The sequence below is a fragment of the Heteronotia binoei genome, chromosome 1, assembly GCF_032191835.1.
Source record: "Heteronotia binoei isolate CCM8104 ecotype False Entrance Well chromosome 1, APGP_CSIRO_Hbin_v1, whole genome shotgun sequence".
Lineage (NCBI taxonomy): Eukaryota > Metazoa > Chordata > Lepidosauria > Squamata > Gekkonidae > Heteronotia > Heteronotia binoei.
In genome coordinates, this window is record NC_083223.1 from 270,210,924 (window position 1) to 270,238,509 (window position 27,586).

The following is a 27,586-nucleotide window of genomic DNA, read 5'->3' on the forward strand; positions in this document are numbered from 1 at the left end:
ACAGGGCGTTTGTTTTGGGGGAGGAAGGTAAAGGTGTTTGTAGGCGACTTTGAGACTCTGAGATTCAGAGTGAAGGGAGGGGTATAAATCCAATATCATCTTCTTTCTTTCTTTCTTTCTTTCTTTCTTTCTTTCTTTCTTTCTTTCTTTCTTTCTTTCTTTCTTTCTTTCTTTCTTTCTTTCTTTCTTTCTTTCTTTCTTTCTTTCTTTCGATTTGTCTCTTCTGATTAATACACGATTGCATGTTGACTGGAACTACCCACCAGGTCTCTTCATATGTCCTTATGTTCATTACTGGTGGTCACATACACCTCTCAGCTAAAAGCCATCCAGTGGATCATTAACACACCATGCTGGATGATGACACGCTTCTCTCACAGGCATTGGGATGCAGACCTTTTCTTCCCTCTTGCCTGTAAACAGCTTCAAACCCAGAACAAAGCCCTTCCTAACCTGGACACAGAATCTGAGTCCAGAGCCTGCCGCAAACTCTGTCTCCAAGTTCACTCGGACACCACCATCACAAGACCCAACCACACAAGCCGTACCATCTCTGGTACATTCACATGTGATCTCCCAAGGTTGTATATGCCAGCAAATGGCAGCGATGGCCTTCCACTCTGTTTGTCAGACAAGCAATCCAATCCCTACACAAAATAACTAATGGGCTGAAGAGTGGCAGCCCTTAAACAGAGAAGTGTAAAGGAGAAATTCAAAAGCACAATTGCTGAAATCAAATTTATCCACAATTCAGAACAATGGACCCCCCAGGACTGAACAAGGATACAAGACTCTTATCTCACAAATGCTAATCTTCTGCCCCTAATTATTTCTCTTTTGTTCTAATCTAGCTAATTACAGTGTGCATGGTACTTCTGCATCCTGAATTTCCTTTTTGTAATACCTCTCCCACTTCTGACAGGGATACAAAGGCTCAGAGATCTCCATTCTGATTTAAGTATGGGGGAGCGAGTTTGGACACTTTGCATTTGTGGAAAGAGCCAAATCATCCAACCAGGTATCTTTTTCTTTCAGCAGGAGACGTGTGGCAGTCAGCGAATGAAGAAGGAGAACACTCACCAATGGTGAACAAGGATACACATTCAGATGCGAAAGAGAAGTTTGAATCTTTGGATGCACAAAGGAAGGAGGATGAAAAACACCCATCCAAAGGGAGGAATAATTCCAGTCTTTTAGAGAGGGATGAGTCTCTACAGCAAAAGAGATGTCAAGTAGGGAGCAGGAATGAGAGCACTGCAAGAGGAGAACATTTCACAGAAGTATCAGTTATTCCTGTTCAACAAAAGATGTGCAACAGAATGAAAATATATAAATGCCTGGAGTGTGGCAAAAGCTTCAGTCGCAGTTCCACTCTTACCTCCCACCGAAGAATTCACACTGGAGAGAAACCCTATAAATGCCTGGAGTGTGGGAAAAGCTTCAGTTGCAGTTCCACTCTTACTTCCCACAGAAGAATTCACACAGGGGAAAAACCGTATACATGCCTGGAGTGCGGAAAAAGCTTCACTACCAGTTCACACCTTAGTGTCCATCAGAAAATTCACACTGGAGAGAAACCCTATAAATGTCTGGAATGTGGGAAAAGCTTCAGTCGCAGTTCCATTCTTACTTCCCATCGAAGATTTCACACAGGGGAAAAACCATATATATGCCTGGAGTGCGGAAAAAGCTTCACTAAGAGTTTCAGCCTTACCTCCCACCGAAGAATTCACACAGGGGAAAAACCATATACATGCCTAGAGTGTGGAAAAAGCTTCAGTCGCAGTTCACACCTTAGTGTCCATCAGAAAATTCACACTGGAGAGAAACACTTTAAATGCCTGGAGTGTGGGAAAAGCTTCAGTCGCAATTCCACTCTTACTTCTCACCGAAGAATTCACACAGGGGAAAAACCGTATACATGTCTGGAGTGTGGGAAAAGCTTCACTAAGAGTTTCAGTCTTACTTCCCACCAAAGAATTCACACAGGGGAAAAACCGTATACATGCCTGGAGTGTGGAAAAAGCTTCACTGACAGTTCCAGTCTTACTTCCCACCGAAGAATTCACACAGGGGAAAAACCGTATACATGCCTGGAGTGTGGGAAAAGCTTCACTGACAGTTCCACTCTTACTTCCCACCGAAGAATTCACACAGGGGAAAAACCGTATACATGCCTGGAGTGTGGGAAAAGCTTCACTAAGAGTTTCAGTCTTACTTCCCACCAAAGAATCCACACAGGGGAGAAACCATATACATGCCTGGAGTGTGGTAAAAGCTACAGGCAGAAGTCAAACCTGACTTCCCACCAAAGGATACACACAGAAACCATATAACAGCCTAATGCAGGGGTGGCCAATGGTAGCTCTCCAGATGTTTTTTGCCTACAACTCCCATCAGCCCCAGCCAGCATGGCTGATGGAAGTTGTAGGCATAAACATCTGGACTGTTTGACGAGGGAAGTTTTAGTTCTAGTTCTATACTTATAGGGGCATGGTCAGAAACAAAAATTGGATGGGTCTTAATCTCTTTAATCGCCATATTATTATTTTTTTCCCCCAAATTATATAATCTAAGCGGGATGCTGTTTTATGTCTACTAGAAATATGTGTCGGGCTGGGTCTCGTGTCGGTAAACTCATGAGCGTCCTTCAAGCCCCAATCTCTTAGCTTAATACTATTGTTCTTGGTTATGTCCATATTTAAATCACCCACTACAATTAGTTCGCCCTCTGAAAACTGTTGTATCTTCTTAAAAACCAAGTTTAGGAATTTCCTTTGTCTTTTATTTGGTGCATAAACATTTACTATAGTGATTTTTATGGCTTCCAGCTTAAACTTAACTAACAGATATCTACCTTCCTTATCTACTAATTTTTCAATGTCCTCCACTTTAGTTTCCCTACGAATTCCCAGAGTGGCTACCCCTCTGGCTTTGGAAGACCCTCTTGCTTCTCCTAAAACCTGCCACCTCAAGTCTTTTATCAATGGTTTCCTATCATTTATTTTTTATGAGTTTCCTGTAGGCACAAGAAGTCAATTCTTTGTTCTTTAGCCATTTTAATTACTCTGAATCTCTTAAGATTTGACGTTAGGCCATTCACATTCAGTGAAAGGACTCTTAAAGACCTATCCATCTCTTTATTAACTCCTTGCTCACCCATCCAGTCTATAAGAGTTTCTTCCAGCAGTTTATTATTTATTTCCTCTGAAATTCCACCCAGAATCAAATTTGCTCTTCTATTACGGTCAGAGAGTTCTGTAAGCTGGGTATTCAGCTGGGCTATCTTCTGCTTGTTAGATAAAGCAAGCTCGTTAGCCGAGACGGCAATGCTCCGTGTGTCTTTAAGTTCAGCTGCCAATTCAGATACTGCTTCTCTCACTGACTTAATTTCGGATCTTATCTGGTCCTGGGACGACATTATTAACGCCTGGAAAGCAGACATCTGCTCTGATAATTCCTTGATGGATTTGGCCATAGTTTCTCAGTTTTCTGGAGCTACACGCAACGGCTGAGTAATTAGCCTGGGCGTTGTCTCCTTAATTTGGTAATAAAAGTTGTTATCTTACCCTCTGGGACCCCAGAAAGGAATTCTTACGTTCTTCAGACCTTCATAAGTAAGCTCCTTCTTCAAATAGTCTTGCCAAAGTGCTATTTACATTCTTTTGAGCTGTTTAAAATTCCAATCCGAGGAGGAGGACGAGCAAACAGCCGGCTTCCTCAGCGCATGCGTACCATCCCCGGCATAAACATCTGGAGAGCTGCCATTGGCCACCACTGGCCTAATGTATGGAAAACCTTCAGGTACAGCAGAAACCTTACTTCAGGTCAAAGAATACACACAGGGGAGAAACCATACAAATGCCTGTAGTGTGGGGAAAGGTTCTGTCCAGGGGTTGTTTTGTAGAAAAATAGGTGGTGGAGCTCATTCAGGGATTGTTATGCAGTTGCAATAGTATTCAATGGAGAAGGAGGTGGAACTCTCAGAAGGAGGAGGTGGAACGCTCAGAAAGGTTCAGGAGTTGTGCCCCTGTGAGCTCAGAGTTCCGTCAGAGTGCATCCCTTACTTCCCACCAATGCACATGCACATGCACGAGAGAGGATATTCATAATTTCCATTCAATTTATGAATGTTTCTGCATTTTTTTTTTTCATAATCTCTGTAAAGTTCAGTTCTTCATCAGGGAAAGTACCAAAAGATCAGAGCTGCCTCTCAGCCTCGACAGTTCATGAGTGCTGAAGGAACAGGAGGTTTGTTTCTTGTGAATTATGATCAACTGCTGTCTGACGTCTGAAAAACTTGCTTTAAAAACGTATTGCAGTTATCAAGACATGTTGTTTTCCATCTAGTATAGTTACTCTTTTGCAGAATGCGTTTTGGGTCCAAGTGTTTGTATGCGGTGGACCATTGCACGTTCAAGTTCAAAAGTTTTATTTCTCTTTCTCCTCTATCAAAAATGTCACCTGAAGGGTCTGATCAGGCTCTCCACTGGTGGCTTCCAGTTGGAAAAGGCCTTCTATTGGGTGAGCATGTCACATGTGCCAGGCTTCCCACTGTACCTCGCTTTTTGCCTGCGAAGTTTAAAACTGACTTGCCAAAATCTTAGGGAACTGTAATGCTTATCTGTTTCGCTTAGTTTGAGAATGATATTAGACCCAATTTTTTACTGTGTGCTTTTTTTTGTACTTGTATGATTTGACTTTCACCTGTTCATCAAATTGTTGCCTAATAAAGAGGATGTTTTGTTTAAAATAAAACCATGATCTCTAAGAGGTTCTCTGTTTGTTCTGCTGACACAAGGTGTGAAGTCTGAGACTATTTCATCGCACTGGCAGAGATAAGTCTCTGAGAAAGTTTGCTCTGTTAAACCCTCATGGGGGTGATTCTGCTTGGAGTTCTTAGCAGGCTGGATCAAAGGAATTGGCCATCGCATGCACAGCCCATCATAGCCTGGAGCCCTCACAACTGTAGGACCTCCTCTTCCCCCTCTGTGGGCTCCTCTCAGCAGGTGCTCCCCTGCAACTGGGCAGACTCCTCAACTGCCTGTTCTTGTGCCGTCTATGTTGTGCCCAAAGCCTGGGGGAAGGGCGTGCTAGGGGAGCTTGCAAAAGCTGCTGTTCTCCTGGATTTCTGCAAGTGATGGGATGAAATGTTTTCAGGAACACATTTTGCTAAAGGGCCGGAGCCTGTGATCTGTACTACGATGTCCGGTATGTACGGCCGTAAGCTCAATCCTTCTATGTGACTCCTGTACCGTCAAATGAGACATGAAGAAGCCTATGCTTGGCTTCAGCTCTTTTCCCTCAAACTTTCTGCTCATTGTCTCATTTTTTTAATGTTGTAATCCCAACTTCTGTTATATTGTTGTAAATTGTCTAATGCTGTGTAATCCTCCGTAGTCTCAGATAAAAAGACAAACCACATAATTCCACGGAGATAGATCAAGATGAATAGCCTTGTTTGTCTCTCTGTAGCAGTAGAGTCCAGCAGCCCCTTAAAAACTGGGAAAATTTGTGGCAGGCCCGGAGTTTTTGTCTCGGAAGAAGTGAGGAGAGACTCATCTGCAGATTTAATCAGTATTCACAACCTGATGCCGATCATAGATAAAAAGATCGAAATGTACGGTTCTGCAACCAGTTCCCTTCCCACCTCACTGTCCGAGAGTTTAGTCCACAGTCCTCTAGTTTACCCATCAGAACACCACGGGGAACCCTGTCAAAAGCTTTCCTGAAATCTGGGTCTGTAGATGAGCTGTCATTCCAGGAGACCTCCAGGGCTCAGCTGGAAGCTGGCATCCCTGTCAGGCAACCCCCCCTCAATTACCAGAGATTTATTATATTCATCCCTTTGAAATAGGCCTGACCCTTTGCTGAGAGATATCATAATTTATTTCACCTATTTGCCCTTTTCTTAGAGGCTGTTCTTGCATTTTCCCTGCTGGTTCCCTTGAAGGGACGAAATCCTCTCTAAGTGGGGATTCTTTGGGGGCTTTTTTGTGTGGTATTATTCACGACTGTGATGTGATGGTTCCTCTCTTTTAAGGGGGGGGGCAATTCCTGACACAGTGAGGGGGGGAACTGGGGGGAAATCAGTGCCATTTTATACCTGATTACCTCCCTACCACCATCTTTCCTTTTCCCTTTTACAAAATGAGCCTTGTCTTGGAGGATGAGTGTAATGTACTCACAGACGAGACGTGTGGAAGGCAACATACTTTATTAGATGGTACATCACAGAGAGAGAACACGTGGGCCGGGCCCCGCTTATATACATTACCCGGAACTGCCCCCCAGTCTGACCAGTCCAATCCTGGCCAGTTAAACTTCCCGCCGCAGATCTTGATGGGCGGAGCGCCTGGCGAGCTACATCCGGGGACCCGTGGGGTTCCCTTGGTCGCCTCTGTAGCGATCGCCCAGCGGTACATTTATCTTATGTTCCGAGACACTCCTCCCCCCCTAATTCAGGATACATAATCTTTTAGGTACGCCGGGGCCTTGCATTCCCTGGCCGACCTTCTCGGCGTTGTTTGTGGACTGGGAGTGGCCCCCAGGGCTGACGGGGCTGCGGCTGCAGGCGCGGTGGCGGCTTCCCCACTTGGGGGCAGCGCCGGCATAGGGCTGTTCGCGCCTGGTTGCTCTTCGGGAGCCCCTACTCCGGGGTGGGGTTCCCCTCCCGGGTACTGTTCTCCCGCCCCTGGGTTTGGTGCGGTCGGCATGACCGGGGAATCCTGGGGTTTGGGTGTGGCTGCCGGCTCATCCCTGCTCCTTACTACTGCTGGCTCCTCCGGCAAGGTGCGGTGGTGCATCTGATTTATGTGCCTCCGCAGGATTTGGCCCCCCTCTGTGGAGACGTCGTAGTGGCGGGACCCGGTTACGCGCAGCACCCGGCCCGCAACCCACTCAGGGCCGATCGCGTAGTTCCTCACGTATTCCGGATCCCCTGGGAAGAACCCTCTAGTGGCCTCCATGATTTTGGGGGAGCTGCGGAGGTCGGTGGCCCTATCGGGATGTAATCGGTCTAACCTGGTAATCAGTTTCCTCCCCATTAACAACTTGGCCGGGCTCACCGCGGTGACTGGGTTGGGGGTGATCCTATTATCGAATAGGAAGGCGGCCAGGCGGTGGTCCCAGTCCCTCTGTACTATGCGTCCCAGGGCCTCTTTTGTGGTGCGCACCATCCGCTCCGCTTGGCCGTTGGTGGCCGGATGGAAGGGGGCGGATCGGATGTGCTGTATTAGGTATCTCTGCAGGAACTTCCGGAACTCCCGGGAGGTGAACGCGGTCCCATTATCTGAGACGATGGTGTCCGGGATTCCGTGCGTGCAGAAGACCCTGCGCAACGCTCGGACTGCCGCTGCCGTTGAGGTCGAAGTTACAGGGATAACTTCCAGCCACTTGGTGCTGGCGTCCACTAGAATGAAGAATGTGTGACCCTGGAATGGCCCCCCAAAGTCGATGTGTAACCTTGACCATGGCCTCCTTTGGGCTTCCCAGCGGTGGACGGGGGTGCTGGGCGGTTCTGGCCGGGACTCCTGGCAGGCCTGGCACCTTTGAACCCACCCCTCGATCTCATCGTCCATCCCCGGCCACCATACATAGCTGCGCGCTAAGGCCTTCATACTTACAATTCCCGGATGAGTCTCATGTAGGGCCTCTAGCACTTGTTTCCGCAATGGGGGGGGGGGAAACCACCACCCTGCTTCCCCAGAGAAGACACCCCTTGTGTGTGGACAGTTCTTCCCTGTGGAGTTTGAAGGCCCTGAATTCCTCGGCCTGTTTTCCCTCTGGCCACCCCCTCCTCACCCAGTCGAGAACGCATGCAAGTATTTTGTCCCGCCCCGTGGCCCGCGGAGGGCAGCAGCAAGCGACTAAGGGCGTTGGCGTGCCCCATTGCCTTGCCCAGGCGGTAGACCAGGGCATATGAATAGGAATTTAGAAACTGATTCCATTGCAAGACCCGCTGTGACAGAATCTGTGGCATCTGGCGGTCTGGGGCGAGGAGTCCCAGGAGCGGCTTGTGGTCTGTGGCAATCGTAAAGCACCTACCATACAGGTAGTCATTAAATTTATGTACCCCCGCCACGATTGCTAAGGCCTCCTTGCCGATCTGGGCATAGTTCCGCTCTGCGGGGGTCAGGGTCCTGGAGTAGTAGGCTACCGGGACTTCTCTCCCATCCGGGAGTTGGTGACCCAGGACGGCGCCCACCCCATATGGCGTCGCATCACACGCTAAGATCACTGGCAGGGCCTCGTCAAAATGGTGGAGCACGTTATTGGATACCAGGAGACCTTTGGCCGCCTGAAACGCGTCTGCCTGTTTCTTTCCCCATACCCAGGGGGCGTTTTTGTCAAGGAGCCTATGGAAGGGTTCTGCAATGGCCGCTTTGTGGGGCAAGAACGAATGATACAAATTTAATAACCCAAAGAAACTTTGTAATCCTGCGTTGCACGTGGGGGCTGGGGCATCCACTATAGCCTTGGTTTTGTCTGCCGCAGGTTGGATTCCTGCAGCGTCCACCGCGAATCCCAAGAACTTTACCCTCGGCACCCCTAGGGAACACTTTTCCCGCTTGACTTTCAGTCCGGCTGCCTGAAATTTGCGGAGTACCTCTCGCAGGTGGTTGCTGAACTGCTCCTCGTCTGGTGCGGCGATCAAAATGTCGTCGAAAAACGGTTGCACCCCGGGGATTCCTTTTAGGAGAGAATCCATTAGGCTCTGAAAAACCCCCGGAGCCACACTTACCCCGAATTGCAACCGCCGCACCTTGAAAGCCCCCCTGTGTGTCACTATGGTCTGGGCTTCCGCCGTCTCGGCGTCCACTAGGAGCTGTTGGTATGCCTGTGCCAAGTCCAGCTTCCCCAAAATTTTAGACCCGCTAGTGCTACGAGAACATGGCTGACTACGGGAACGGGGTAAGGGTGGTCCTGCAAGGCCTTGTTGATGGTGCACTTGTAATCTGCGCATATGCGCACCTCCCCGTTTGGCTTCACCGGGGTGACTATTGGGGTTTCCCAAGTGGCATAGGAGACCGGTTCCAGCACTCCCTGGGCTGTGAGGCGGTCCAGCTCCGCTTCGATCTTAGGCTTAAGCACGAATGGAAACCGCCTGGCCTTCAGCCGTATTGGTCGCACTTGGGGGTCAAGAGGTAAGGATATGGGAGGGCCCTTGTAGCACCCTAGGGCCCCATCAAACACCTCTGGGAATTCCCGGCACACGTGCTCGAACCCCTGCGTGCCCAGGTGCTGCACCCCCACGATCTGTATTCCCAATGGTTGAAACCAAGCCAGGCCCAGCAGGGTGGTGAGCTGGCGCTTGACCACTAGTATCTCTAATATCCCCTTAAAACTCTTAAACTCCACCCCCACCGTGGCCCAACCCAGAACTTGTACGGGGTTCTTTTGGAAGTCCCGCAGTATGAAGCTAGCAGGTCGCAGCCTGGGCCGGCCACGTGGACACAGTTTTCCCGATGGCACCAGGTTTTTTGGTGTGACAGAGTGTTGGTGTGACTGTTGCCCCCCTGCCCAGGCACTAAGAAAACAGAGCATCACTGCCCCAGCCAGAGACTTCCATCCTATGACCCGTGGCTAATAGCCACTGAAGGACTCCTGCTCCAAATGTTTATTCCATTCCCTCTTGTTTTAAGATGATGTATAGATGGTATACAACTCCTAAAAAATTGGCAAAGATGAATAATAAGATGCCAGACAGATGTTGGAAATGTAAAAAGCATGAAGGTTCTTTCTACCATATGTGGTGGACTTGTGAAAGAGCTGAAATGTTTTGGCAGATGATTCAGCAAGAGATTTCTAAGATCTTGGGATATGAGTTTAACAAAGTTGCAGAGACTTTTCTGTTGGGACTACAAATGGAAACATTTCCAAAAGAAGATAGAACTTTAATCTGGTACTTGCTCTCAGCCGCTAGGACATTGTACGCGCAGTTGTGGAAGCAAGAAAAAATACCAGAGAAATGGGATTGGATTATAAAAGTTATGACATGGAATGAAATGGACAAATTAACAAGAATATTAAGAGACTATGATTTGGAAGTTTTTAAGATGGAGTGGAAGACGTTCAGAAGATACGTAGAAAAAAAGTGGAAAATAAAAGGACATTGGACAATTTTTGATAATGATTAAATTTTAAAAGAAGAATATAATTTTGGGGTTTTTTTTAATAGTTATAGGTACCTTTAATATTTGTTTCTTTTTTTAAGTAAATAAAACTGGCGGGGGTCAAATAACTGGGGGAGGGGTGGGAGAAAAGGAAGATATGGGGTAGATAATTTTTTCTTTTTAAGTTGTAAGATATTGAAATAGATTTGCTACCATATGTTACTAATAAAATTGATTATACCTAAACTTGGAGAAGGCATATCTCTCTTTATAACACTTCCCCAAGCCAACCAAGCTAGCAGCTTAGAGAATGCATTTAAAGTTGCTTTCTTTCCACCTCTCCCTTCCCCCCCCCAATCTATTTGCCTTCCTTCCTCCCTTCTCTCCCTCCCTCCCTGTGGCTCTCAAATACCTGACATTCATGTCTTGTGGCTCTCAAGCATAGGGTGTTTATTGCATGTGGCTCTTCTCTTGGCCATCCCTGATATATCGTATGCCCCCACATTCAAGGGATTCTCTCCTTCTAGGGAGCATGTGCTGGGTCCTTGTTCAAAGAGCAGTTCTCGGGCCTGTTGCTCAAAAACCAAGTGCCCCCAGGACAATCACACAGGCAGACACAGAACATCACTATGCTCTGGCACCTTTAAGACCAACAAAGTATTATTCAAAGTAGAAACTTTTGTGTGCAAAGAGACTTCCTCAGACACAAACAATCAGATAAAATATCCTCAAGTCCTGCTTATAAGGAAAAGAGGGGCTGGGGCAGCTGTTACTGAACGGCCTTGCAGAGCCAAGATGCACTGAGCTGAAATAGGCCTGTAAGATCAATGAATGGCAGCAAATTAGCACATAAGTGCTACAGGTAACAGGGATGTGAGAAGGAAACCAGGATCCTGCAGAATCCCCAACCCGAATGAAAGTCATCCCAGGCCCAGGGGACATGTGATAACAGACTCTCAGCATGTACACACTTCTTCACATACATTGAAACAGATATCCTCAAATATTACATTTCATTGCTAAATGAGGATTAACACACTTCAGAAATGCTTCCGTTCCTTATGCCAAACTGAGTTTCCGGAATTTAAAGTCATTCACAAGCACATTGAAAGCACATTGCAACTTTGCATCCTGACTTCTTTCTTTTAAATAGTCCTTGTATCCTTTTATATGGATATAACAAAGATTCCCCTTCAAATTCTGTCTGAACAGACAAGCGTTGACAGTTGAAACCTCAGATCCCCAAAACCAAGACAAATCAATCACTGGACATACCAAGATATGTTTGCTCACTTGTTCATTTTCAACATTGTATATGTTGATAAATGCCAACAATTCCTGTCTGATGATAAAGATGAAGAAATTGGATATCCTGCCCTATACTCTCAGAGTGGCTCACAATCTCCTTTATCTTACTCCCCCACAGCAGAGGCCTGAGAACAAAAGAAGCAATTGATCTGGCAAATGGTTACTTTTATGGCTCTGAACGTGTCAACAAATGCTAATTTCAGGGAGACACGATCTGCAGCTGGAATTGGGAATCTCAAATGTCACTAATCCAGAGTTAACACAAGAGTTAAAAAAATGCCTGACATTAGTCTGCATTGAAAACAAACACCTAAAGGGAAAATGCTGAAAAGGCTGTGTGAGGGGGCCTGTAAAAAATGCAAGGAGGCCCCAGCCCTCCTGGCCCCTTGAGAGCTATGGTGCTGGGCTGAGAGCACTGTTCCCTCTAAGCTGAGTTAGTGTGAGCTAGCTCAGTTCTTTAACCTCCAGCTTACACTTTTTTCTCTGAGTATGCGATAAATCACCCCGGAGCAAGCTAATTGGTGCAGCAGCTCACAACTTTAATGCCAGTAGCTCAGAAAGAAGGATTTTTCCTCACAAGACTCACAAGCGTAGAGTGAGATGTGGGGTTTGGTGGGGGAGAGAAAGAGGGAGCAGATCAAGGAAATGGGAGTTTGAAGGGGGGAGATTGGGGGAGGCTGTAGGAAAGGCTGAGGGAGCTGGGGAGGGGGTGCTGATGGGTCACAGGGACCGTGTTGTTGTACCCCCAGAAGTCCTACACTGAAAAGTACAAGGGGGGGGGGAGGAAATCTTCCTCCTCAGTATCCAGGCCGTGCCTTTCTGTTTTAGGGAAATGAAGATAGGAGGGTCCCCTCTCCTCTCCACAAGCGATTTGCTTGGGGTTCGATGCTCTGGGGGATGTATTTTTCTTGCTTCCACACAGCCCCTGTGCAGTTCTTGGGCCCCTGCAGCAGTTTCCCCTGGCTTTTCTGCCATCTTGCCCAAACCAGGTTTGAAGTGAAGATGAATTATACAAACGAGGCAAGATGGCTGCCATTTCAATCTCCCCCATCCCAACCCCAACAGTAGCTGTTTTTCCTTCTCCAAGGAAGGAGTAGGAGTGTCCGTCTTTTTTAGATTTTGGCAGTTGACTAGGGTATAGTGATAGACACCACATGACTATCAGGCTATTCCAGTATATTAATATAGAATTTGTAGAACACTGGAACAGCACATGTGGTAACCCAGACTCCCTCTAATCTGTGGAGTATTGAGAGCAAAAATTCAACTTGGTGAGCCACTAAAATTAAAGTTGTGAGCTACTGCATAAATTACTTTGCTCTTGGGGAATTTTTCCGGAGCTAAGGGAAAAAGGTATGAACTGTAGGCTTAAAACTGTGAGCTGGTTCAGCCTAACTCAGAGAGAACACTGGCAAAGGTAACTGTTTTTTGGAGGGCATTGTGGGGAGCTTGGAGCAAGGGAAATGGAGGGAGACCTTCCCCTCTGGGACCGAGACTAAAGCTGATGGAACGGACAGGACTCATTGCCATCTTTCCTTCTGATTTTTTGGGGGGAGGCCTCCCTCTGCTCAAATCTCCTCACCCAGGCAGAGAGTGCAAAAAGTTTTCCCCTGCAGAGCTAGTTTTCTGTGTGCAGGGAGAATTCAGATCTGAGCTGGAGTCTCTCGTCTGCCGCTTTGAATCAGGCACTCCATCCCACCCCATTGTTACTGACCTTATATGCCTTGTTCATATGCATGCTTTGTGGAGGGCATAACCAGGTTACACTGCAGCACAAGCAAAATTAAAAACATCAGAGAAGCCATGTTGGATCAGGCCAATGGCCCATCCAATCCAATACACTGTCACTCCAAAAAACCAGGTGCCATCGAGAGGTCCACTAGTGGGGCCAGGACAATAGAAGCCCTCCTACTGTTGCCCCCCTGCCTTGCATTAAGAAAACAGAGCATCACTGCCCCAGCCAGAGACTTCCATCCTATGCCCCGTGGCTAATAGCCACTGAAGGACCCCTCCTCCAAATGTTTATTCCATTCCCTCTTGAAGCTGTCTATGCTTGCAGCCGCCACCACCTAATGCGGCAATGAATTCCATGCGTTAATCACTCTGGAACCCTCAATAACAATGGGCAAGGGATCGGATCACTCTGGACACCCTGTGGCAGGTTTGGCTCACAAAATGGAGTCTGGCCTCACTTGGGTCCAGCTGGTCCATCCCTCAGACACACTGTGCCCTCCAGGTTCCGCACATAAACGCCTTTAGTAATGCAGATGAGGCCTCTCCCTTGTCTCTGGCTAAGGCGTAGTCCCTGGGCTCAGTAGAAAGCCAAGCACCCAGCTACACTAATCATCCTCTCAGCCTCCAGCAAATACAAAGACCAAGAAAAGTGGAAAAGTCTTTTTCACTTGGATTTCTGTCTTCTCAAATATTTTCGTCTTCTCTTAATAACACCTCCGGGTGTATCTGTATCAATATTTCCTGCCAACACCCTCTCTCTGAGTCCCAACTCCCTGTGCTCCACCTCAAATGTTAATGGCTCTCCTGCTCCCTTTTGAATACTCTAATCACCCTGCCTAGTTTGAATTCTTCTCCATCCCCTTTCTAGAAATGGGCTATCAGCACCTAGTGGTTACACCCACCCCAATCCTCCTGGCTTCCTGAGCCCCTTTGTCTCTCTCAGCAACACCCATCTGCTCCTCTTTGCATACATTGTCTGCTAACGTCCTAATCCAATCATACATTTTTCTGAGGAACATCCTGACTGCTTGTGCCTCAGGACATGTTTCAGTCTACTTAAGGAGGGTCTCTGGGCCTGCTCAGGGTGTTCAGTCTTGGAGCCTTCAGACTCACAGCCCTGAACTCTGCTTGGGAACCTTCCTCAGAAGAACTCTGGTCGTTCTGCTGCCTCCTCTTCGGACTTCTGCTCACTGCACAGGTAGCTATGAAAGCCTTTTCACCCCCACAAATATTACCCCCTATCTGATCTGCTGAAGATCTGTTTTCTGGTGTTCTTCTCTCTTTGTGATAATTTAATTCAGTGTATGTGTGTATTTTTATTTTATTGCTTAAAACTGGAATTCTAAATTATTTTTACACAACAATTGCAAGTAATAGTAATGCATACATGTATGGATAATACATCAATAGAAATTAACAAACATTTAAACAAGGTACCACTGATCCAAAATTTGAAATGGAGTAAAGTTAGTAAATATAAGCCAATACTGTTCCAGTTTTATGCATTGCTCCATGTCTAGTAAAAGGAAAAAAGTCAGATATCTCTTTGGAATTGTATTTTTCACTTCTTTATTATGGTTTACATAGTCAGAAAAAGAGAAACATTTTTATAGAAAGTTATTCTTTTTTGTAGGAACCTCTGCTGTATAAATTTGTGGAGCTAATTTATCCACAGCTGCAACCGCCCACAGCTCAGTTCAGCATTGTTGAATGTTGGCCCAGTCTTTTCCTTCCAGTGTTTAGCTACAAGAGTCTTCAGAGCGATAAGTGACAATGATACCAATTCCCTTTTAAGCTGTGAATTTTTAAAGCTGGCCAGAAATTCAGTGGGATTGATTCTGGCGTAGGAGGAATTGTACAATTCAAAATTTTATTTCTAATGCTAGCCACTGATGGTCAGAATAAATTCACCCTGGGACATTTCCACCAGCCATGCCTGAAAGTACCTGGTTTGACATCCTTCCCAACAATTTGGGCTCTGTTTGGATTTAGATCAGTATCGTTTCCTGGGATTTAAATACCATCGGGTTTATTTTAAAGTTTTAAAGTTTAATGTTTAAAGAAGTTTTCTATAAATCCAAATACCAGAGTAATTTCCACTGATCTTCCAAAGACATTTCAAAAGTCCTTGGTATTATTTTATGTTTAAGACTATTCTCTCTCTATTACCATTTCATGTGTTTTTTTTAAAAAGATCTCTCTCTCTCTCTGAAATCATTACTGATATGCTCAAAGTGGAATCTTGGTCCTAAATAGGTCTACCTGGGTCTGCTTATACTAATTCCCCCCCCCAAGAAAAAGTGGAGTCCCCCCCCCAGCATTTCTTGTTACAATATTAGGGCTCTCCCACCTCATTCCGAGAATATTCTCCTAAGAAATCTTGGGGGGGGGGAGGGCAGGCAGGAGGGTGTTGCTGCCCCCAGAGAGGAGGAGGGGGGGGGTGAGGCTTCAGGCAGGGAAGGGGTTGGCAGAGTTTGAGGGAAAAGTGTTTCCAGGGAAGGAAAGGGTTGGATAAATAAGGCACCCCATGTGATTTCTTTCTTTCTTGTTTGCATTTATACCCCACCCTCCCCAGTCAGTCAGTCAGTCAGGTAGATCTGTTCCAAAGTTTTTTGATATCAGTAGGAGCTGTACTCCCCAGGCAATACCAAAGTACAGAATAAAGAAAAATACATTTTATACCTATCACCTGCCGCAAGTCCCTCCCCTGTCCTCTCATTGGATGAGAGAGCAAGGTTTCCAACAGGGGTGGCCAAACCGTGGCTCGGGAGCCACACGTGGCTCTTTCACGAATATTGTGTTGCTCTTGAAGCCCCCACACCCTAACCCATTGGCTGGCTTGGAGAAGGCATCTCTCTCTTTAAATCACTTCCCTTAGCCAAGCGAGACAGTGGCTTGGAGACTGCATTTGAAGTTGCTTTCTTTCCACCTCCCAGCCTCTCCCCATGTATTTACTGCCTCCCTTCCTTCCTGTCTCAAACCTCTGACATTCACATCTTGCGGCTCTCAGACATCTGACATTTATTCTATGTGGCTCTTACATTAAGCAAGTTTGGCCAACCTGGTTTACAATTTCCAGGCCGCCCACTACACATTAGCTCCTTAATATGAACCCCACCCTCAACATAACATTGTATGACCATGTAAATGAAGCAATTGCTTATGCTGGGCGTGCAAATGCATATTCATAAATCCATTAAGCATGCTCAGTAGGTGTCCACTGCCTGTAAGTCTTTATCTGTACTCTACCTTTTTGTCTGCCAAGACCCCTGGTCCCTTATCTGCAACCTTGGAGGCATAAATTTTGCCTAATAATGTCTCCATTTCTTTGGACATCTTCTCCTTTGTTAAAATACCTCTTTTTACCAATTAACTGCTGGCTGGGTATTAACCCTTTCCATTCACTAGTCCCACTTCAGCCCAGATTTCTAATCCAGGTGTGGCCAACTTGCTTAACGTAAGAGCCACAAAGAATCAAATCAGATATCTGAGAGCCCAGAAGACATGAACATTAGATGTTTGAGAGCCGCAAGACAGGAAGGAAGGAAGGAAGGGAGGGAGGGAGGGAGGGAAATAGATTGGAAGGAGGGGAGATGAAAAGAAAGCAACTTTAACTTTAAAGGCATTTTCCAAGCCACTTGGAGAAGTGCTGTAAAGAGACAGATGCCTTCTCCAAGCCAGCTGACGGTGCAGTGGGGGCTTTGAGAGCCACACAATATGTGTGAAAGAGCCACAGTTCGGCCACCCCTGTTCTAATCCATTTCCCTCACCCAGATAGAATGGCTGGTTGAGGGGAGAGATGTGGACTAAAGGCTCCTGAGTCTTGATTGATCAAATCCAGGATCTTGAACTGTGCTCTGAATCCAGCCTGGAGAGAGGTTGACTCCAGGGGACTGGCACTGGAAATGTGTGTGGGGGAAAAATGGATTCCCAACGTTTGTCTTTCTCTCCCTCCCAGGTCGGTGGAAAGACACCCTTGAGGCCTCCTCCGCCATCTTCTCTGTGTGCTGAAGGGAAAAGGTCTGTCATGAAGCCAGCTCAGGTACGGAGGGAGGCAGGATCTCTGGGGAGACGTGGGGCAGGCAGTAGGGATACTTCTGTGTTCAGATGATTGGGCTCCTTCTTCTTGATTCTCGTGTTCTCTGCTGGGAAGGCAGAAAAACGGTCACCCCCCCTGTCTAGGGTGGTTTCTGTAGACAAGCAGGACAACTGGAACATTCCTTTTGATTGGGTCCAAATCCAAATGCCTCCATAACAATATTGAATTTTCCCATGGAAAAGTATCTGGTCCTTTATCATATGGCCATCTTTGGCCTCTTCTCCTCAAGGCTGGTAGCCCCCTGTGGCTGAGGAGACCCCTCTGGTTCCAAAATGCTCCCTGGAGGGCTGGAGGTGGGGAGAGATGTCCCTTTGAGGCTCTTCTTACCAGCTCTTTCTGCTGCTCTTCCACTATGAATTGGCTCTCTGTGTTTTTGGCTCCCCTCCCCCCATGGACCAGCTTTCCAGTGAGGTAACAAAATGCTTCCTTCTCCTTCTTGCAGGCGGGGGTGTCCTTCGAAGAGGTGGCCGTGACCTTCACCCCGGGGGAGTGGAGCCTGCTGCGCCCAGCCCAGAGAGCTCTCTACAAGGAAGTCATGCTGGAGAATTTTGGGAACGTGGCCTCTCTGGGTGAGGAGCCTTTTCTCTTTCTTGCTGTGAGGAGTGACTGTGAGGTGTTTCTTAGGGAGTCTGCCTGCCCTGGTCCCATTGGTGGTCTCTGCCCCCCTCCGCTCTCCTCCCTCTTATGTGGGGAGGGCTCTGTGCTCTCCTTGCAGAGAGGGAGCCCCTGCCTGGCACTTCTGGGCCTGAACCCCCTAGAGGGCATCGGAAGAGGTGCCAAGAGAGGCCTGGTCTGGAGATGGTGGGAGGCTCTAACTAGGGGCTTCCCTCCAGTCTGGGCTGAGACGTGGCTGCTGCCTCTGCTGTCATTTCAGTTCCCAGCTGGCCTCTCCATCTCAGCTTGGCATGGAACAGGCATGTGTTATGCCAGCACCCCTCTAGTTGCCTAGCGCTTCAGACTGCCCCAGAAAAAAGCAAAAAATTTTCACTTAAAGCCTTCCTCCCTCAAAAGCTTATACCCAGAATAAAACGTTGTTGGTCTTAAAAGTGCCTAAAGAGATATTTGTCTTGACTGCCACCTGTGGCAGGGCATGACCGTCAGGAGTCACGGTGAGCAGAAGAAGTAGTGAGTGGTGAGTCACGAAAGCTCAGCCCCGCCACAAATTTTATTATTTTATTATTTATTATTCATTAAATTGTATTATTCATTAGGGTGCTCTTTTGAACTGGTTTGGAATGGTTGAATTGATGAAAACACAAAAGAGGTCTAATTTTATGGGTTTCCCCCCTGATAAACAGGTCCTCCCATCGCCAAACCTGAGCTCATATCCCGGCTGGAAGAAGAGAAAGAGCCGTTTCTCCTGGACTGTGATGGATTGGCAGGTAGGGGGGCTTCAGAAGTCTGTCTTGGGACTGGGCGTGGCCTGCGCTTCCTTCCAAGGGCTGGAGAATTTCTGTGGCTTTGCTTGTTCTTGCAGTTTGCCCTGCAGAGGGTTTGGGGGAATAGCAGATGCTGAAATGGTGCCTGTAGATTAGGGCTGCCAATCCCCAGGTAAGGGCAGGAGATCCCGTGGTTTGTAGGCCGTCCCCTCTCTTCAGGGTCGTCAGAAAGCGGGGGGAGGGGAGGGGAGGGAAATGTCTGCTGGGAATTCTATTATTCCCTATGGAGTTTTATTCCCATAGGAAATCATGGAGAATTGATCTGCGGGTATCTGGGGCTCTGTGGGGGCTGTTTGGGGGGGGGGGTAGAGGTACCAAATTTTCAGTATAGCATCCAGTGCCTCTCCCCAAAATACCCCCCAAGTTTCAAAAAGATTGGACCAGGGGGTCCAATTCTATGAGCCCCAAATAAGGTGCCCGTATCCTTCACTATTTCCTATGGAAGGAAGGCATTGAAGAGATGTCCCTTTAAATGTGATGGCCAGAACTCCCTTTGGAGTTCAATTATGCTTGTCACAGCCTTGATCTTGGCTCCATCCCCAAAGTCTCCTGGCTCCACCCCCCAATTCCCCAGATATTTCTTGAATTGGACTTGGCAACCCTACTGTAGATCTTTAACCCAGGACAAGAGGTGGTTTCCTTCTGCCTCCTCTGATGGCCCTTTTGCCAAGTCCAGCTCAGTGTTGTCCACTCTGGAGGGAGAGTTTTCCAGAGCAGGGTGTTGGCCAGCCCTCTTTTGCCTCCAATCCCTTGATCTAGAGATTCCAGGCCTTGATGCTGGCTCTCTGGGCCTGCAAAGCAGAAAATATGTGCTTTATGGTAGAGTTATGACTCAAAGCAACCCCAGACTGCTGTCCTGGCCCTGGGCATGGAGCAGGGTTGCACGTGTTTGTGAAAGTTCTGGCGCCTACAAGACGCCGATATAAAATCCAGCCTCTTGCAGGGGAAGTCTTGGTTTGGTGTAGTGGTTAAGTGTGCGGACTCTTATCTGGGAGGACGGGGTTTGATTCCCCACTCCTCCACTTGCAGCTGCTGGAATGGCCTTGGGTCAGCCATAGCTCTGGCAGAGCTGTCCTTGAAAGGGTAGCTGCTGTGAGAGCTCTCTCAGCCCCACCCACCTCTGTCTTTTGTTAGGGGAGGAAGGTAAAGGAGATTGTAGGCTTCTCAGAGACTCTGAGAATCAGAGTGAAAGGAGGGGTATAAATCCAATATCATCATCTTCTTCTCCTCCTCTTTCTCTCTCTCTTTCTCTCTCTCTCTCTTTCTTTCTTTCTTTCTTTCTTTCTTTCTTTCTTTCTTTCTTTCTTTCTTTCTTTCTTTCTTTCTTTCTTTCTTTCTTTCTTTCTTTCTTTCTCTCTCTCTCTCTCTCTCTCTCTCTCTCTCTCTCTCTCCCTCCCTCCCTCCCTCCCTCCCTTCCTTCCTTCCTGTCTTGCGGCTCTCAAACATCTAATGTTCATGTCTTCTGGGCTCTCAGATATCCTTCCTTCCTTCCTTCCTTCCTTCCTTCCTTCCTTCCTTCCTTCCTTCCTTCCTTCCTTCCTTCCTTCCTTCCTTCCTTCCTTCCTTCCTTCCTCTTCCAGATTTGTCTCTTCTGATTAATACACGATTGCATGTTGACTGGAACTACCCACCAGGTCTCTTCATATGGGATGCAGACCTTTCCTTCCCTCTTGCCTGTAAGCAGCTTCAGACCCAGAACAAAGCCCTTCCTAATCTGGACACAGAATCTGACTCCAGAGCCTGCCGCAAACTCTGTCTCCAAGTTCACTCGGACACCCCCATCACAAGACCCAACCACACCAGCCGTACCATCTCTGGTACATTCACATGTGATCCCCAAGGTTGTATATGCCAGCAAATGGCAGCGATGGCCTTCCACTCTGTTTGTCAGACAAGCAATCCAATCCCTACACAAAAGAACGAATGGGCCGAAGAGTGGCAGCCCTTAAACAGAGAAGTGTAAAGCAGAAATTAAAAAGCACAATTGCTGAAATCAAATTTATCCACAAATTGAGAACAATGGACCCCCAGGTCTGAACAGGGATACAGGACTCTTATCTCACAAATGCTAATTTTCTGCCGCTAATTATTTCTCTTTTGTTGTAATCTAGCTAATTACGGTGTGCATGGAACTTCTGCATCCTGAATTTCTTTTTTGTAATACCTCTCCCACTTCTGACAGGGATACAAAGGCTGAGAGATCTCCATTCTGCTTTAAGTATGGGAGAGCGAGTCTGGACACTTTGCATTTGTGGAAAGTCCAAATCATCCAACCAGGTATCCTTTTCTTTCAGCAGGAGACGTGTGGCAGTCAGCAAATGATGAAGAACAACACTCACCAATGGTGAACAAGGATACACATTCAGATGCAGAAGAGAAGTTTGAATCTTTGGATGCACAAAGGAAGAAGGAGAGAAAACACCCACCAAAAGGGAAGAATAATTCCAGTTTTTTAGAGGGGGATGAGTCTCTACAGCAAAAGAGATGTGAAGTAGAGAGCAGGAATGAGAGCACTGCAAGAGGAGAACATTTCACTGAAATATCAGTTATTCCTATTCAACAAAATATATGCAACAGAATGAAAATATATAAACGCCTGGAGCGTGGGGAAAGCTTCAGTCGCAGTTCCACTCTGGCTTCCCATGAAAGAATTCACACAGGGGAAAAACCGTATAAATGCCTGGAGTGTGGGAAAAGCTTCAATCGCAGTTCTAACCTTAGTGTCCATCAGAAAATTCACACTGGAGAGAAACCCTATAAATGCCTGGAGTGTGGTAAAAGCTTCAGTCAGAGTTCTGTTCTTACTACCCACCGAAGAATTCACACAGGGGAGAAACCGTATACATGCCTGGAGTGTGGGAAAAGCTTCAGTCAGAGTTCACACCTTAGTGTCCATCAGAAAATTCACACTGGAGAGAAACCCTATAAATGCCTGGAGTGTGGGAAAGGTTTCAGTCAGAGTTTTGCTCTTACTACCCACCGAAGAATTCACACAGGGGAGAAACCGTATACATGCCTGGAGTGTGGGAAAAGCTTCACTGACAGTTCCAGTCTTACTTCCCACCGAAGAGTTCACACAGGGGAAAAACCGTATACATGCCTGGAGTGTGGAAAAAGCTTCAATCGCAGTTCTAACCTTCGTGACCATCAGAAAATTCACACTGGAGAGAAACCGTATCCATGCCTGGAGTGTGGGAAAAGCTTCAGTCAGAGTTCTACTCTTACTACCCACCGAAGAATTCACACAGGGGAGAAACCGTATCCATGCCTGGAGTGTGGGAAAAGCTTCCCTGACAGTTCCAGTCTTACTTCCCACCGAAGAGTTCACACAGGGGAAAAACCGTATACATGCCTGGAGTGTGGAAAAAGCTTCATTCGCAGTTCTAACCTTAGTGACCATCAGAAAATTCACACTGGAGAGAAACCGTATTCATGCCTGGAGTGTGGGAAAAGCTTCAGTCAGAGTTCTACTCTTACTACCCACCGAAGAATTCACACAGGGGAGAAACCGTATCCATGCCTGGAGTGTGGGAAAAGCTTCACTGACATTTCCAGTCTTACTTCCCACCGAAGAATTCACATAGGGGAGAAGCCTTACAAATGCCTAAAGTGTGGAAAAAGCTTCACTCAAAGTTCCACTCTTACTTCTCACCAAAGAATTCACACAGGGGAGAAACCATATACATGTCTGGAGTGTGGTAAAAACTTCAGGCAGAAGTCAAACCTGACTTCCCACCAAAGGATACACACAGAAACCATATAACAGACTAATGCAGGGGTGGCCAACGGTTGCTCTCCAGATGTTTTTTGCCTACAACTCCTATCAGTCCCAGCCAGCATGGCTGATGGCTTGGACTGATGGAAGTTGTAGGCAAAAAACATCTGGAGAGCTACCGTTGGACACTCCTGCCCTAATGTGTGGGAAACCTTCAGGTACAGCAGAAACCTTACTTCGCGTCAAAGAATTCACACAGGGGAGAAACCATACAAATGCCTGTAATGTGGGAAAAGGTTCCGTCCAGGAGTTGTTTTGTAGAAAAATAGCTGGTGGAGCTCATCCAGGGATTGTTATGCAGCTGCAATACTATTCAATGGACAAGGAGGTGGAACGCTCAGAAAAGTTCAGGAGTTGTGCTCCTGTGAGCTCAGAGTTCCATCAGAGTGCACCCCCACCAATGCACATGCACGAAGAGGATATTCATAATTTTCATTCAATTTAGGAATGTTTCTGCATTGTGTTTTTTTCATAATCTCTGTAAAGTTCAGTTCTTCAAAAGTAGCAAAAGATCAGAGCTGTCTCTCAGCCTCAACAGTTCATAAGTGCTGAAGGAACAGGAGGTTTATTTCTTGTGAATTCTGATCAACTGCTGTCTGCTGTCTGACATCTGAAAAACTTGCTTTAAAAATGTAATGCAGTTATCAAAATATCTTGTTTTCCATTTAGTAAAGTTACTCTTTTGCAGAATGCGTTTTGGGTCCAAATGTTTATATTTGGTGGACAATTGCATGTTCAAGTTCAATTTTTTTTCTTTCTCTTTCTCCTCTATCAAAAATGTCACATGAAGGGTCTGATCAGGCTCTCTACTGGGGGTGAGCATGTCACATGTGCCGGGCTTCCCGTTGTACCTCTCTTTTTGCCCATGAAGTTTAAAACTGACTTGCCAAAATCTTAGGGAACTGTAATGCTTATCTGTTTTGCTAAGTTTGAGAATGTTATTAGACCTAATGTCTTACTGTGTGCTTTTTTTTGTACTTGTATGATTTAACTTTCACCTGTTCATCAAATTGTTGCCTAATAAAGAAGATGCTTTATTTAAAATGAAACCATGATCTCTAAGAGTTTCTCTGTTTGTTCTACTGACACAAGGTGTGAGGTCTGAGCTTGACTATTTCATTGCACTGGCAGAGATAAGTCTCTGAGAAAGTTTGCTGTGTTAAACCCTCATGGGGTGATTCTGCTTGAATTGGTGTTCTTAGCAGGCTGGATTGAAGGGATTGGCCATTGCATGCACAGCCCATCACAGCCTGGACCCCTCGTACCTGCAGGACCGCCTCTTCCCCCTCTCCTCCTCCAAGACAGGTGGGCTCCTCTGAGCAGGTGCTCCCCTGCAACTGGGCAGACTCTGCAACTGCCTGTTCTTGTGCCGTCTATGTTGCTCCCAAAGCCTGGGGGAAGGGCCTGCTAGGGGAGCTCGCAAAAGCTGCCGTTCACTTGGATTTCTGCAAGTGATAGGATGATATGTTTTCAGGAGCACATTTTGGTAAAGGGCCGGAGCCTGTGATCTGTACTACGATGTCCAGTACGTACGGCCGTAAGCAGAATCCTTCTATGTGACTCCTGTACCGTCAAGTGAGGCATGCAGAAGCCTATGCTTGGCTTCAGCTCTTTTCCCTCAAATTTTCTGCTCATTTTCTCCTTTTTTTAATGTTGTAATCCCAACTTCTGTTACATTGTTTCCTGGATGTCCCATTCCCGTTGATGAAAACTGTCTAATGCTGTGTAATCCTCCATAGTCTCAGTGAAAAAGACAAACCACAAAATTCCACGGAGATAGATCAAGATGGGTAGCCTTGTTTGTCTCTCTGTAGCAGTAGAAAAGAGTCCAACACCGGCGAAATTTGTGGCAGGCGAGGAGTTTTTGTCTCTGAAGAAGTGAGCAGAGACTCATCTGCACATTTAATCAGTATTCACACCCTCATCCCGATCATAGATAAAAAGATCGAAAAGTATGGTTCTCCAACCAGTTCCCTTCCCACCTAACTGTCCGAGAGTTTAGTCCACAGTCCTCTAGTTTTATCAGGTGGTTCACGAAGGTTTAAAATGGACGGATATACTTCTTCCGTGAAGATCTTAAATACTGGCACTCCCCAGGGATGTGTCCTGAGCCCACTTCTTTTCACTATTTACACGTCTGATTGTGTTTCTAGTAGTCTGAGCAATAAAATAATTAAGTATGCACATGATACAACGTTAGTGGGGCTCATCTCTGAGAATGATGAGTCTGCGTATAGGAGGGAGGTTCATCAGCTGTCCCTCTGGAGTAAAGCAAATAATCTTATTTTTAATGTAAACAAGACAAAGGAAATTATAGTGGATTATAGGAAGAGTAGTCTGGACATTCAGCCGTTGTTTATTGATGGGGTAATGGTAGAACAGGTGATAGAATAGAAGTTTTTGGGAATTACTATGAAACAGGATCTAACATGGGGGGGAAATACTTTAGCCCTAGAGAAAAAGGCCCAGCAACGACTATACTATTTAAGACTCTTAAGATCACAACAACTGTCAGGGAGTCTGCAGGTTGCCTTTTATCGTAGTTCCATTGAGAGCATTTTATCTTATTGCCTCTGCGTGTGGTTTGGGAGCTGCACGGAAGCAGAGAGATGGGTGCTCCAAAGAGTGATGGTGAGAACACAGAAGATTTGTGGATGTTCTCTCCCCTCATTGGTGGATTTGTATGATATGGGATGTAAAAGGAAGATACAAATGATCTTAAGGGACCCTTCACATCCGGGCCACTTGCTATTTGAGATTTTACCATCAGGCAGGCGATATAGAGTGTTGAAGGCTAAGACAAATAGATTCAAAGGCAGTTTCTATCCAAGTGCTGTGGTTAAGCTAAATGCAGGATTGTGAATGGTTATGTGTTTTTAGATGTATTTAAATGGTCTGTGTATATGTCCTTTTGTGGGTGTGATGTGTTGGTATGTTTGTGGAAGAGCACCTCATTTCGTTGCTCTCATCTTTCCTTTTTGAGAACAATGACAATAAATCTATCTATCTATCTATCTATCTATCTATCTATCTATCTATCTATCTATCTATCTATCTATCTATCTATCTATCTATCTATCTATCTATCTATCTAGTTTACCCATCAGAACACCACGGGGAACCCTGTCAAAAGCTTTCCTGAAATCTGGGTCTGTAGATGAGCTGTCATTCCAGGAGACCTCCAGGGCTCACCTGGAGGCTGGCATCCCTGTAAGGCAACCCCCCCTCAGTCACCAGAGATTTATTATATTCATCCCTTTGAAATAGGCCGGACCCATTTCTGAGAGGTATCATAATTTATTTCAACTATTCTCCCTTTTCTCAGAGGCTGTTCTTGCATTTTCCCTGCTGGTTTCTTTGAAGGGCCGAAATCGTCTCTAAGCGGGGATTCTTTGGGGGATTTTTGAGTGGCATTATTCACCACTGTGGTGTGATGGTTCCTTTTTTTGAGGGGCGGCAATTCCTGAGACAGTGAGGGGGGAAACTGGGGGGAAATCAGTGCCATTTTATACCTGATTACCTCCCTACCACCACCTTTCCTTTTCCCTTTTACACAATGAGCCTTGTCTTGGAGGGTGAGAGAGAGAGACGGAGTCCTAGAGAGGCACACGGTTGTGCGTTCCACTGGAAGGGGGCAGCCATTTCGACTTCCGTCGATTGCAAAAAGAACCCACCTCTCAGTCAAATGCAGGCTTCTACTTCAGTGGGTGGGAGGGAATCTGGTGAGCTCCAAGAGGCTTTGGAAGGGGAATTGTGGTTTGGGGGCTGCACTGCAAGCCCCAAAGTGAGAGAAAGGAGGGGTGACCCACCCCTCCTCCAGTGAAAACCGCTTGTCCCCGTTGTGCAGAGCCCGGTGGTTCCTGCAGCGGACTGGAGTTCAGTATCCAAATCTGCACCTTGGGAAGTCGAAGGAAGTTCCATGGGCTTCCAGAGGCCCATTTAGGAAGGATTGGGGAGTTGACAGCCGCACAGCTCTCAAAATATTGCATGTGGCTCTTATGTTGGCCATCCCTGATATATTGTATGCCCCCACATTCAAGGGATTCTCTCCTTCTAGGGAGCATGTGCTGGGTCCTTGTTCAAAGAGCAGTTCTCGATGCCTGTTGCTCAAAAACCAAGTGCCCCCAGAACAATCACACAGGCAGACACAGAACATCACTATGCTCTGACACGTTTAAGACCAACAAAGTATTATTTAAAGTAGAAACTTTTGTGTGCAAACAGACTTCCTCAGATACAAACAATCAAATAAAATATCCTCAAGTCCTGCTTATAAGGAAAACAGAGGCTGGGGGCAGCTGTTACTGAACGGCCATGCAGAGCCATGATGCACTGAGCTGAAATAGGCCTGTAAGATCAATGAATGGCAGCAAATTAGAACATAAATCCAACAGGTAATAGGGATGTGAGAATGAAACCAGGATCCTGCAGAATCCCCAACCTGAATGAAAGTCATCCCAGGCCCAGGGTACATGTGATAACAGACTCTCAGCATGTACAGACTTCTTCACATACATTGAAACAGATTTCCTCAAAATACATTTCATTGCTAAATGAGGATTAACACACTTCAGAAATGCTTCGGTTCCTTATTATCAAACTGAGTTGCCTGAATTTGAATTCATTCACAAGCACATTGAAAGCACATTGCAACTTTGCATCCTGACTTCTTTCTATTAAATATCCTTTTATATGGATATAACAAAGATTCCCATTCAAATTTGGTCTGAACAAACAAGCTTTGACAGTTGTAACCTCAGATCCCCAAAACCAAGACAAATCTATCACTGGACATACCGATATGTTTGCTCACATGTTCATTTTCAACATTGTATATGCTGTTAAATCTCAGAATCTCTCTACAATCCCCGGGCCAAAGGAGGCCCATCTGAAATCAAGTAGGGACAGGGCCTTTTCGATCACAGCCCCCTGCTGGTGGAACCAGCTGCCGGAGGAGGTGAGGGCCCTGCGGAACCTTGGGCAGTTCCGCAGGGCCTGTAAGACAGTCCTCTTCCGGTTGGCATACAACTGACCGATATCTGAACATCCAAATATTTTAACATCAGAATATCTGAATATCTGAATTTTTAAGGAGGACTTAGCATGGCATACTGAT

The 27,586-nt window shown here is 46.4% G+C and overlaps 2 protein-coding genes across 2 annotated transcripts in view; both read left to right on the plus strand.

Moving 5' to 3' along the window:
- Window positions 1-27,586, plus strand: part of LOC132582668 (zinc finger protein 420-like) — a 103,599-nt gene that overhangs the window by 2,768 nt on the left and 73,245 nt on the right. The gene's annotated exons all lie outside the window — the stretch shown is intronic.
- LOC132584126 (zinc finger protein 850-like) lies at window positions 1,307-22,458 on the plus strand. The gene is given in 3 exon segments (XM_060255930.1): window positions 1,307-1,764; window positions 1,825-2,290; window positions 21,321-22,458. Coding segments are annotated over 3 exon segments (2,061 nt in total). The 5' UTR covers window position 1,307.